This window comes from Diorhabda sublineata, chromosome 7 (assembly GCF_026230105.1).
Source record: "Diorhabda sublineata isolate icDioSubl1.1 chromosome 7, icDioSubl1.1, whole genome shotgun sequence".
Classification (NCBI taxonomy): Eukaryota; Metazoa; Arthropoda; class Insecta; order Coleoptera; family Chrysomelidae; genus Diorhabda; species Diorhabda sublineata.
Genome location: NC_079480.1, coordinates 5,835,585 through 5,849,684, shown reverse-complemented (window position 1 = coordinate 5,849,684; position 14,100 = coordinate 5,835,585). Strand labels below are relative to the sequence as shown.

Below are 14,100 nucleotides of genomic sequence, written 5' to 3'. Positions count from 1 at the left end.
ATTGATTCGAATATAATAATATCTTTAAAGTTTTACTTCAATTATGAATGTAATTTCTGTTTAGACGAAAGTAGTTACTGTGAATAATACAAAAGTAAAGCTACAAATATGGGATACAGCTGGACAAGAAAGATTCAGAAGCGTCACGCATGCATACTATCGAGATGCTCATGGTAAGTAATATTTTTTATTTACAACCATATATGCAATGCTGTCATTAACAACGTCATTTAAAGTTAGAAATTGTCATATTACACACCTCTACTAACCGCTTGCATTTCCCGCCCTCTAAAATATTGTGATTGTTAAAAGTTTTCTCGTCTATTCTAGATGAATATTTTTTATATTTAAAAGCTGACAAATATTAATATCTATTTAATGGCAAACAAAGAAAACCAACATTGAACTAAAATACAACAAACTACTTATTGAAATTAATGATTAAATTTGAATTATTATAAGCGTTTCTAGAAATATTTAGACCAGTACCAAAGCTGGAGCATCCAACAGTTATCTCTTTGGTCGACAATTTACTTTGTTGTTAAATGACTAAGATTTGTGAACTACTTTCAACAGACACAACAGGGACAGTTTTGGTTTTATTCTCCATTGAGCTATCCACATAACTTTCTGCCACAATACTAGATTCCCATCCTCCCAGCTTTTTTAATTGGAGTACATTTGCAATCTTCGCGTCTTGGTTTACTTTATCTAATCTCATCACACTAATGAAATTTTTCCCATCTGGGTGTGTAATATATTATTTTGGACGACGCCATCTGAAAGTTGTTCGTTCTGTATTCATTTACATACCGAAAGTTGTGTTTTGAGTGTTCCATGTAGTGACAATGACAGTTCCGTACTGCAAAAGACTTTCGGGACGCTCGGGAGTAGACAACTTTGACTTTCTTAAATGTTGACAGTTTCACTTCGATGATTTTGCATAACCTTAAATTTTTAATTATCTGAAATTATTTGTTTTATCCTAAATTAATGAATAACAATGAATGATGATGAAAAAGAAAACATCAGCGATGAAGAGTTATGCCACCTGATCTCACCGAAGAAAGCAATGAGGCCGTTCTTAATTCGTTGCCGGTTAAATCTAGTGCAAGGTACGAACAACAGTACGAGCTCTTTATAAAGTAGTGTCACCAGAAAAAGTCGAAAAACCCAACGGAAAACGTAGTGCTCGCTTATTTTTCAGAAAAATCTAAATTGACGTGGTGGGTGGGCTTTTGTAGATGACTTAATAACAAACAAGATTGAAATTGCTAACAGAATACTTTCTTTTTCTTTCTTTCCAAAAAGCTTAGTACATTGTTTTTCGTAATGAATGTCAACTTTTCTAGAATTATAAAATATCCGGTATTACTAAGTTTTGAAGTATGCTCTGAATCAAAGAAAGAAAAGTATCTGACAGTGATAGTTTTAGGTAACGAATGTGAATATTTCCAATGATTTCGGTTCAAATTAGAAGCTCCATAACGTATCTTTAATGTCTTTTCGGGCGATGAAAGTAACAGTGTCTTTAATACGTTTAAATAAGTAGAACTGATTGCCCAGTCAACGTAGCAAAACAGACGATGATTCATTCTACCATTTCTTTTTCCAAATACTCGTTTGTTTGTCAATTATCACGACGAATGAAATGTTCATTTCGATTTTTAACTTATTCTACATGACTGAAAACATGGTATCTGCGCCCAATCTGTAGGCGCAGATCATGAGTTAATGAAGTAGAACCTGAAGAAAAAATGGGTGGTTGAAGTATGTTCAAGATGTTTTCGGAGAAAGTTTGCTATTTTAGATACGTTGGAAGATACTACCAATCTCTGAAACATCGAAATAGTATATATAATGGTAAGGAGTTGATTATTGGAGATATAGTGAAGCGCCCAGGGGTTTAGACCTCGGAATATAACGGGTGCGCTAGAGAAACTCGGACCGCCGAGAACACAGAATTGACTGCCTCACTCTTTCGATATTTTCCGGATTTCTGGTGCCCTTTTGATGTCCAGGTCTGGGTTTAACGACACTTCCGCACTACCGAAATGAGTTAACCCACGACAGAATTGAATTACGGTCAGGAACAAGTCTGTGAAGAGGAATTTCAAAACGAGTGCGGAAGGCACGTTTTGTGGCAACAATTGAGCGAAAGTAACTCTCAACGGCGAATGTCCACTGCTCTATAGATCAGAGTTTGATGATAACCGTCTAGAGTGGGGCCTCCCCCTCCGGATGCACTCCCTCCCACTCCTCTACTCTCCCAACTCACCGCTCGGGAGTATTTTTAAATAAGTAAGTTTCTCTAGCGCAACCTGTAGTTACAGTGAATGTTTTTGTTAGTTGAAGTGGCTTTTTCTTTTTAGTACTATAACTTGCGAAGCTTACCAAAAATCTTTTTATGCTTTTAATTTTTTCATTATTTAATTAATACAAAATTAATATTCCAGCAATATAATTTCACTTCAAATTAAATTTTTTTATGTATACGTCGAATTTGACTCTTATAAATATAGAAATCATCTTTTGGAGATACCTGTGTTTATAAAGGATCGTAGAGACATTGGAAAGGTAGTAAAACGTGAATGGGAAGGGTAGAGGGACGAGTGAAGGGACGGCAGCGGCTGCTGCAACGTGCAACTAAACGGACGTTTTCTGAATAGTTTAATTATAAATGACATGTGTCCTGTTTATTTAAATATTCCATTCATATTATTAGCTAAACATTTTTTTTTCATCCATAATCTATTATTTTGACGCTCCAGACATTCCTCTAACACGTGGGAAGCGATAAAAGATGGGGGTAATATAAAGTAATATATTTTTCGAAGTGGTTGTTAACAATGTTGAAATTAGTGTGATATAACATCACTTAATAAGTCGTGTGACTGACATACAGATGGCGCTACCATTATCAAATCTATATGACGATTATGAAGTACCAAATTTCAAAAAACTGTGTGTAGAATTTCATGACATTTCGATTAGTCAGAGAAAAGTGAAAGAAAACAAAAAAAAAACAACTACGAGTTGAGGATTCAGAATAGTGTTTGACCTCGTTTACACGCAATAAATCAAATTTTTGGCGTCGGTACGTGGTAATGGATGAAACGTGAATACCTCACTTCACTCCGGAATCGAAACGATCATCATAAGAGTAGACTGCAGCCGGTTAACCACGTTCGAAGCGTCCAAAGGCACAACAGTCAGTTGGGAACGTTATGGCTTCAGTATTTTGGAATGCGCATGGAATATTGTTCATTTACTATCTCCAAAAATGATGCCCAATCAATAGCGAATATCACATACAGTTGTTAGATCGTTTGAATGCAAAAATCATGGAAAAATGATCTTATATATCGAAGAAAAATCCACTGTTTCGCTAAGACAATGCACCGATTCACATGTCGATGGCAACGATGGTTAAATTAAAGAATTACTCTTCGGATTGCTTCCTCATCCACCGTATAGTCCAGATCTGATTCTGAAATCTTTATTACATAAAGTTATTTTCTTGTTCTCGTAATACAACGTGACCTTTTAAATTTTCTTTTTTCTTAGATCTTAATTGATGTAATCTTATTAATATGTTTTATCTATATGAATAATTTTTAATATTGTAGTGGTAATTAGCATCTTTGACAAATGGAAATAGTTTTGTTTGGAATTATTGCGTTCAAAAATTGCTCGTAGAATTAACTTTACGATTTTATTCAAAATCTTAAAACTCGTTTCGTTGCCGAGACATTACCTTGACGTCTTAAAACTGCAACGAAATTTCCTACCAAGGTTCATATTCTATTTTATTCCAAATTAACATTTTCGGAAAGTAACTTTGGAAAAAACTAAAGTGGAAAACTTACACTCTAAATTGTTCATAGATTACGTTTATAGTTATGAATTGATATTGAGATAATTAAATTTATTATTTTCAGCTTTACTTTTGCTTTATGATGTTACTAACAAAACAAGCTTTGACAATATCCGAGCCTGGTTGGGTGAGATACGTGAATACGCACAAGATGACGTTGTTATTATGTTATTAGGTAAGTCAATTTTCGAAAGAGATCTACAAGATCCAGACGATAAAGAAATTTCCTTACAACCCGACCACCTACCTAATTTCAAGTCCTTTTTTCTTAAATTTGAAACTACTTAGATATACACCCCACAAAAATGATCAGATCACTCACTATTTTTTAAATATTTTAAATGTGTTGCCTGTTTGTCGAATTTTATTATTAATACGAATTAAAACACCAATAAGTACGCCTTTAACAACATTTATTTTATATCAGTTTAATCTACAGAGGACAAAAAGTTTGATTTACCAAAACATATAAAATATCAACAAATGTTGCTGAATTTGCCTTGCTAGATGGTCCCAGACATCCTCTATTGGGTTAAGGTCCGGGCTACGTGCAGAGTGGGTATCTTGACCTCTTCTAAGTACTGCCAAACCACTCTAGCAGCATGTGGACGAACATCATTGAGCATTAGCACAGAGTTGTCACCGATATGAGGCATATAGGGCACTACATGGGGTTCTAGGATATTGGTTATGTACCTGTCTGGTACTAACTCCGAGCGACCCTCGAAAGAAATTTGTCCCCAAACCATGATATAGAGCCCTTCCTCTCCCAGTCTAAAACCTCTCTAACTTAAGCCAATAATTTGGGCCTCGTATATCAGGAACTCAAAGTTGTAACGATGACGACCTTTGTAACTATAAATGAATGATTTTGAATGAATTTACAAACAGAAAAGGTTCTCTGTATACCATTTTTATTTTCCATTGCTGACACGTGTTCACCAAATAGCAATCAGTTCGCTCTCTTCATCAGTACTAAGAGATGAAGTTTCATATGCAGAATCAATAGAAGGATTTCTTACCCAGTCCATTGAAGATACATCAAGAGATAGGTAATATCTATCTATGTTATTTTCAAGCTGACGAAGTCTGTTCAAAATTATATTGGAAATATTAAGGTCAATGTGGCAATCTTTTGTTAGTTCAAACATATCCCATGTTTCTTATGTTTCTATTTTATATATCCACAAAGAAAGCTTTTATTGGAATGATTTGATTTTGTCTGTAGACGTGAGACTGTTCTTTTCTTGCGTGGCTTTGTTCAAAACATACAATTTCTTAAATATATCAGCTAAAACGCCACTTTAGTACACCAGGAGTTATCACCAAGAAAACTGGCGTACTCTGAATCTTCACAGGTAAAAAATACTAGTAACTCCTCTCTGAGTTCGTAGAATCTCTGGAGGACACATCGGCGGGATAGCCATCTTACTTCTGTGTGCAACAACAACTGGGTATGCTCAGCATCCATAGCAGAGCACAGATTGTTAAATATTCTAGCTTTTAAAGGCCTACTTTTAATGAAGTTGACCATTTTCATAACAGTTCTTAAACATTCTTCAAGCTCAGGGACCAAAGACTTGGTAACCAGAGCTTCTCTGTGAAGGAATGAGTAAATATAATATCTGGATTTTCATTCTTGTCTAGTTGTCATTTTAGGAAGATCTGTACAGAACAAAAATTGTACAATTACTTTGTTTTTGTTTATAAATCTGACGAATGCTAAAACCTGGGGTTTTCCAGTGGATTCATCCTCTTGGAAAGAAGACAGATCCCCTGTTTTTAGTTTCTCATTGACTTGTGTCTCAACATCTTTGGACAAATCTTGTATACGTCTACTTGTGGTATTATTTGACAGAGGAATTTTTCTTATCTTCTTCCACATTTTACTCCAAACATGATTTCAACAATTTCACAACACGCTGGTAGAATAGTTGACTCAGCGGTCGTATGAGATTTCATCTTTTTGCTATTAGCTCAGCCACGGCATATTGATGTTTGGTAAGAAGATGTCTTTTTAACTCAATTGGTACCATTGAGAGTAGTTCGCCACAAATTAATCATCGAGGTATGGGGTTTTCCCCACCAGATGACGTGAAACCAAAGGCTAAATAGCTTTCATGATATTGACGAAAAGTCCCTGTCTTTCCATCGATACGTCCATATATTTTACGTTTTTTAGACGTACTTTCCAAACAATGAGTACTAACAGAGAGATTTCTAGTCCACGATTTAAATGGTTTATGCTGCAAACTTTTCGCGGCACACCATTGGAGGCCTCGCGACACACCTTTGGAGGCGTCGCGGCATACCTTTGGAGACCTCGCGGCACATTGGTTGGGAATATAGACTAAAGTACAGTAATATATTTGTATGAATGTGTCAGTAGCCTTAAGCCTTCGTACCGGGAGCATTTCTCTGCACACTTTGAGTGGAAATAAATTCAAAACGAAAATTAATAGCAATAACATATGCTGAGAAGTTAAAACTAAACTAAACTAAATTATTGAAGAAGCAAGAATCGGCAGAAAGTCTCCTGTGTAAAAGACGAAGAATTGCTGGTATTTATATGGTACAGTGTAGAAATAAAACCATCAGTGTTAACGGACCCATACTGAAGTAAAAAGCTGAAGTCACTGCAAATCCATAATTTTAAAGCTAGCAATGGTTTGTTGGAATATTTAAAAAAAACACATGATCTGGCCTTCAAAAAAGTTTGTGGTGAAAGTACAAGCGTAAGAAACGAATGGAAAAGTCAATTGGAGAAAAGAAATTGTAAAACAATGATAACTGATATGGACTAAAATCCCGTTTCTTCTATCAAACAATAAAGATGCGAGACAAAGAACATCCAATGCAGATGAAAACTGCTTTAAAGTCTGTGGTTTTCCTATACAGATGCAAGAAAGTATTAAAGTGGAGTGCAAAGAATGGAATAAGTATGTATGTAGCTTGAAAAATTACTTTCGAAGAATTTATCACATGCGATGATGAAGTAACTACACCGATAACGTCAACAGAAGAACAAATAATGAATACCGTTATTCATGGTGCTGAAAGCGATGATATAGAAGAATATAAATGACGAAGATGAAGATGAAATTGATATAGAAAGTGTGGATAGTTTGAAACAGAAAAAAATTATGTAGAATAGAATAAACTTCAATAAATCTACCAATAAAGTATGTATGTACTCGTACATTTCAAGATTTCAGCTCGTCTATTTTCATAAGTGCTAAACAAAGTTCATAATCGAACCTTTGTAAATAAAATTATAAATCGATTAAAACTCTTTAGCTTAAACCCTTAGTAAGTAAAAGTCTCTATAATTCAAGCTATTTAACGTTTCCCTTGATCTTTATCTTATCGAGGTTCTACTGTATATTATTGGAATTGATCTATCTTCTAATCAACCTATTTACTCAAATAAGGATTGACACATCCTTTTATATTTAAAAATCTGGTAATTTTTAATTATATTTCTCTAAGAATTTGAAATTAAATGGAGGATAATCTTAATAATGTCTATTTCCTATTAATTTTCCACTTTTAATAATTAGAAACTAAAATTGAAATTAAATTTATTCATGGCATCAAATAACTTTTAATTTTTCAATTGCAGGTAATAAAGCTGATTGTGGTGCAGAGAGGGCGGTTAGAAGAGAGGATGGTGAAAGATTGGCGAGAGAATATAGCGTGGCATTCATGGAGACATCTGCCAAAAGTGGACAAAATGTTGAGCTGGCTTTTGTAGCAGTGGCGCGGTAAGAGACTACCCACATTAATTATTTCAGTATAAAATTTTACTAGCATAGCATCAATCATAGTTTCATAGTGGATGTGTATTTTTAATTAAAGATCTTGTCTCTTGTTGGCCAACTTAATTGCGTTAACGAAAAGAAAATGTATTTGATGTCATAGATATTTTGAGATACAAGAATCCAGTCATTTTCTAGAAATTTCATCCTCCTATCGTTACACGTGTATGACTCCCAACGAATAACATTTCTTATTCATATTAAGTTGGCAACATAATTTATCCCAACTCGACGACGACGTTTGTTTAGTTCTGTTAATTGATATCAGGGAATTTTCAGTTTGGACAAAGCAATGATGACCACAAGGTCAGGTAGATCGCCTGTTGGATTCATATCTTATATGTATGTATCTATGGATTCGGGGTCTGGTATATACTGCGACCCAAAGGTTCTAGTGGAGAACCCAGTGTTTACAGCTGATCCATAAATCCCACTCCTTTTAAAAAGTCTAGAGTGTGAGTTGGTTTCAATTGACAGAGATCTTCAAGAGCTCTCAGGTGTAGTGCTCTGGAGTTGTTTAGTTTTTCACACATCTAGAGAATGTGAATAGAGGTTTCCATAAATAACATATCATTTAATGAATTATTTTTTCGAGATAGAAAGTAGCGAATCCGTCGCATTTATGTGCTTTATAGATCTACAAAAAGCCTTGAATGGGTTCTATCAAGAAAGAAAGAATGGAATGAGCACATAAGTCGTATGGATAACAACAGACTGGTCAAGATAGCGCGCGATAAATCCCCATTGGACCGAAGGAGGACCGGCCGACCAAAGAAAAAGGTGGAGCGACAACCTTGAAGCAGCATAGGAGGCAATGATGTCGAAGATAAAACAGGCGACTACGCTTAATACGATGAAGAAGAAAGTAACGAATAGAATTATGTTTAAGGAACATATGGCTTGAATAAATACTGAAAAGGCATTTTAGAGAGTTAATCGTATTAGAACTCCAGTTAAGTTTAGTGGAAGTTATCAATCCGGAGATATCGCGATTCTGCGATTCTAAGAGTCACATTACACATGATATATGCACATATAAGCCACGTATTTACATATCAGGTACTTAAAAGATGTATAAATACCTATTTGTGTCTTAAAACAAGCTCCAAATGACGCAGTTGTCCTCGTAATTGTTGATTTGTTAGTACTACTTATTGCAAGGACTCCAATGGATAAAATTATTCATTTTCTGAAACCTGGAAGGGCTCAACAGAGAACAGAAATATATTCTTCAAAAAATGTATCAGCTTATCCCAAATGCCAAAACTAAATTTTATTTTCATATGCGGCAGCAATGTACAGAATGACCAGTATTTAAATTATTCAAAAAAAAAGATTTGTCTAACTGCGTTTAAGTATTTACAGAAATTTATTCCACACCTCAAACTATAATTACGAGAGGAAATCGCTTTCTTCTTTCTGTTTATGGAGCTCCAAGTATACTATTAAGTTCAAAAATGGCTAGGCAACTGAACCCAGAAGACTGGGGTTGAAAATTAATAGATAGTACTCTGGAACCGATAAACATCTTACAAGAGGAAAAGGAAGAAATTGAAGAAGACTTGACTGTTGAAGTAGACTCAAATGTATGAATCTGATTGAAATATCTAAAGAAATCAAAACAATAGTTAACCTAATTTATTATTATTGATATAGCAATATCAATGATCAATATTAAAAAGGTAATATCTAGAACTTGATAGGTATTTTTTAAATTCTCCTAAAATTGTCATGACAGTTAATGGAAAAGGCCTACAAGGGAAACCACAGTCAAAAAAACGTAAAATGTTACTATTTGAATCACGATATCTTAGGAATGGCAACTCTTAGAAAAAATAATGGGAATAATTTTTGTAGAGAATTTTAAGATACACAACTTTGGTTTAAAGTTTTTTTGATAAAACTAACCGTTTTCGAGAAAAATCCAAAAAATCTCAAATTTTGACCTTCGACCCAACTTTAGTAGCACACATAAAATCTATGGGGATTTTTAAAACTTTATTTGTAATGGTAAACCCCAGGTCTTTACCAACATTTGGCTTTTCGGGAATTTTTGTTATTTTAAATGTCTTTATTGGACTAATATACATTTTTTTGAATTAGTTATTAATTGTGACCTCAGAAAAAAAAATCAGCACGCAGCTGCTTTCTTCGATAATCTCTTTATAAAGGGATTGCCTGAGGACACTTTAACTTTCTGACACTTCTTTAGGAATTAGCTCTCTCTAGCTAATTTTCTTGGAGTAAAAGGTATAAAACAATATTTATTAATTTACTTTTGGAGAAAAGTCTTTCTTTACGTAGGATTTTAGTTGAGAAGAATCAATTAGTAGAGGCAACTTTCGTTTCAAAGAAATCTTCGGATCCATTAGTCAACATTTTGATAATTCTGCTTGTGATACTTTATTGCAATTTTGTTTGGTAAATTTAATCAAAATTAATACAGTAATCAGTAGAAATAATGTCTTTTCCTACGTAAATGGGAGTTTTCCGAATGGTTTTTCTGAAAGCAGGATAAATTGAGTGATCAGAAGATGTAAAATCTCAATACTCTATTATGATTTTTTTCAAATTTTGTTAATAAATTATATAGATTTTAGGTCTCTATGAATAAAAATTTCGTTTAAAAGCATATTATTGATTATTCGATTACTTTGGCAGATGAGCTACCCAAAGAGATAGAAACTCGTACCGTACAAACATGGAGCTCATATGATAATAGATTGTCTAGATTTATAGATAAACCTAAAAATGTAAACATGAATTTGGTATTTATACTTATTGTTGAAGTTCTTCCAAAAATCTGTAAAGAACGATTCGGTTGGTGTGACGGTGGTAGTGAAGCCACGGGTCACCCAAAAGTATAATATCAATTTGGATAAGCTCGAAAATCATAATTGTGGATTGACGTTTAACAAGATAGATCATTAAATGTATGTAAAGTTTAAATTCAATTTATTATTAATTATGAAGAACACATTTGCAAAATGTATGAATTGTACAAGACCTGGACATAATTCTGGATGTGATAGGAGCTCAATACCACCAAGTTCTTGGATCTTATTCCGAGTAATTTTTGCAGTAAGTGATTTAGGATTGTCTTGTTCCAAAAGAACCCTTTTTCAGTTAATTAAACCTGGATATTTCTATTAATTCATTATACACGTCGTCGGAATTGATAGCTCGAACATATGAAATGATTTCGAAGTACCCAAATCTTTCAAATTTAAACACACAACAAAACTTTTCACTCGAATCGACCTCTCTTAACGACGGGTTTGGGTAATGGTCTAATAACTTATTTTTTATGTTTGGGTTAGGTTAGTTAAGCTGTTAGACATCCCTATTCGAGTTTAGCTTGAATATCGTTGGCACTATTCGACAACTTTTATCAATCTTAGTCTGCTTCTCTTGTAACCTTAATATTCCATGGAGGTGGACGACATGAGTGCGACCGATCTTTAATGAACGCTGCGCGATTGCTCATTAACTGTGTCTTTCCCTTCAATTTAACATATTTCGTTGTTGCCACGGCTGTTTTAAACTTTTGTTTCCGAAAATGTCTTGAAAATACACGAATTTCATACTATAAATAAACAAAGAAAAGATTACTAGAAGAAAGTGAAGCTTTGTACTAACTCTCTCTGTCTTGTAGAGACAAGCCTTAATAAGTTATGATATATTTAAATGGACGCATAGGAAATTTTACTTTTTTAATACATCAGTGATGTAACATAAAATAAAGATTCATTCATTTCTTAGATTTTATATTGCAAAAGAAAATAACTTAACCTCGTAAGCAAATTATGAGTATTAACTTTATTATTTTGTATTATTTATTCATTATTTAACTCTAGGAAATGAAAGTTGATAATTAAATTTGACTTACAACTCATAAAGCAAAAAGTATATACGGGGGGGGGGGTGTCCAACGAAAAGATAAAACTCTGTATATGGCAAAATACTTGTAAAATCATGACAATTTCTACGTTTGGGTTTTCGAATTGGATCTTTTTAACTAAAATATTTTCAAAGATGGCAGACTTCCGGTTCTACCGGAAGTTGACTGTAACTTTGTTATTTTAAATAGAACACCCTATATATTAATACATTTTTAAAATCTACAGGAAATTTTAGTTTACTTTTGTCGTCCAAAAACGTTTAGTTTTTGGACAAAGTTTAGCTAAACCTACGAGTCGGTCTTCGGCAATTGATGATCGTAATCACGATTTGACCCGGCGTAGGGTGGAAAAGGATCTTTCGCTGGTTTCTATGCTCACGTGTAATGTGGCTTATACCCGGAGCAGACAGTTAATCTCTGGGTACATGTCCTTGTCACATTCACCTATTATCTCTAAAAGACAACTAGGGACTTCATTTACGGCACACATATTCCATTTAGTTTTCTAAACGTTGTGTTCTTTCTTTAGTAAACAAAATGGAGGCAAAATTCCTTTATAGAAGGTTGAAAGCTCATCTAAGATTTCAATGTTTTCATCGAGACGCATTTTGGGCAAAAATAGTTCTAATTTAAATAAGTCCAAGACTTCTTTAGGAATGCGCGATTTTAAATCCCTTATAATGTGATCGAGGAAGGGAATATAAACAACTCGTCGATAATATTCTTCGGGGTCCTGGGCTGAGACGTTTTCCCTCAGGGGTTTGCCTCGTTACTGTTCTCGGCATCTTGACTTCTGTCTCTAGTTTTGAAGCTATTCCACTTATCTCATAGAAGAGCTGATTGAAGTTTGAAGAGGCATGCTCCCTCTTTTCCTCAAGTACCCGTAGCGTATCTTATATGTAATTTGCTGCTTTGCAGAGATCTATTGTTGGATTTTGTTTACTCAGATAACAATACGAATAATACTTATTACTTGATTGTCGAGGTGCGACTGAGTCCCGTAGAGGGGCCAGAGGTGGGCATGTGAAGCGAAAATCGATTCTCTTGAATCGTTCATCTAAAGGAGCGCTCTTTCGAACGATTTCAGAAGAACTGCGACTCTTCTTGCCTTTCCTCACATTCTTGTCTATCCCGACCGACTTTTCGAGTGAGTCGATTCTTAAGTTTACTAGTTCTTTTACGGACATTTGATTCTTTTGACTAGACCAACTCCTAAGTCGTTTACCAATAGAGCCCTAAACAGACTCCCGGTTCTTTTTTCGATTAGTTTGATTTGATTAATATTAATTAGTTTATTTCAGATTCTTCTACTTCTTAGTCTTGAATTTCCTGAGCATTTTATTTTTGTTTTATTAGGTATTGTTTTGATATTCGAAATATTTGGGGGTATTGGCTCCCTTTATCCACGGTGTAAAATAATTCGTACTTTTACATATTCCTACTTACGCCCTTTTATAAGAAACAAAAAATCCTAGCCATGACCCCATGACCCCCCTGGATCCTAGCTTGCAATAGTATTTAGAGCAGAATTTTGAGCTTTCATCCTATTAACACATTTAACAAATCAACGCCTTTTTCATGTTAACCCTCGCATCGCTAACTACACATTTCACTATTTTATGTATCTCGTAAGACAAGATTTCTTCAAGTTTATTAGCAATATTCTCCTCCGGTGTTATGAGTGAAAAGTTGAACACTTCTGTTTACATTTTCACTTTCTTCTGTAATCCCAAGTTAAACTTAGCTCCAAATGACAATGTTTCGAAGAATTTCAGTAAATCAAGTATTTTCGGACTCACTTTCTCACGTAATTTATCGAATAAAGTGAAATACGAGCGAGAATGTAAATCAGAAGATGGACTCGGATTCATAAGTTTTACAAATCCGACACTTTCAACGCAACTATCAACTGGCAATAATTTTTTATCATACTGTTTCATTCTCTTTACATTGCTAAGTAACTATTCAAACTCTAGCCTCAAAAGTCACTTGTTTTGTTTACAAAAAGCAGATTGACGCTTCAATTGAATTCTCGAAACAAAAGCCATCTCGAGACTTCCACAAAGTCATAGAAAATTGAAAAATGCTTATTTGCCAATGTTCAAAAAATAGAGAGAGAGAAATGCTTTATTGTCAAAAAATTGTTACAATTTGTAGACAAAAGCTTGTAAAAACTAAAAAACAAAAATGATTTACAAAATTATAGGTAATAGTAATGGGTAATAATTATATTTGTCCATAGCAAACATTAAACCAGTATGCAGCATGCTCGGAATTAAATATTATTAGAATAAAAGTCGTTTACAAAGTAGAAGGCACTATCCAGTAAATATGCCCTCAAATTATTGCAGAATGCGAGAAAAGATGATATCGATTTGATTTCAATTGGCAAGTGATTGTGCATTTTTTTGCATTGTAAAATATTGAGCCCTTAACTAAGCACGGATATATAACTCGGAATCAACTTTCTTTCAACAATTTCTACTGCCCTACATAAGCTCCAT

The 14,100-nt window shown here is 34.1% G+C and overlaps 1 protein-coding gene across 3 annotated transcripts in view; it reads left to right on the top strand.

The window, feature by feature from the left end:
* The window catches only part of LOC130446766 (ras-related protein Rab-37-like), a 70,965-nt gene that overhangs the window by 48,345 nt on the left and 8,520 nt on the right, over positions 1-14,100 (top strand). For all 3 annotated transcript variants that reach the window (XM_056783205.1, XM_056783206.1, XM_056783207.1), the window contains exons 4-6: positions 65-173; positions 3,942-4,052; positions 7,500-7,641. In XM_056783205.1, the coding sequence (XP_056639183.1) occupies positions 65-173; positions 3,942-4,052; positions 7,500-7,641 (362 nt within the window). The remainder of the gene's footprint in view (positions 1-64; positions 174-3,941; positions 4,053-7,499; positions 7,642-14,100) is intronic.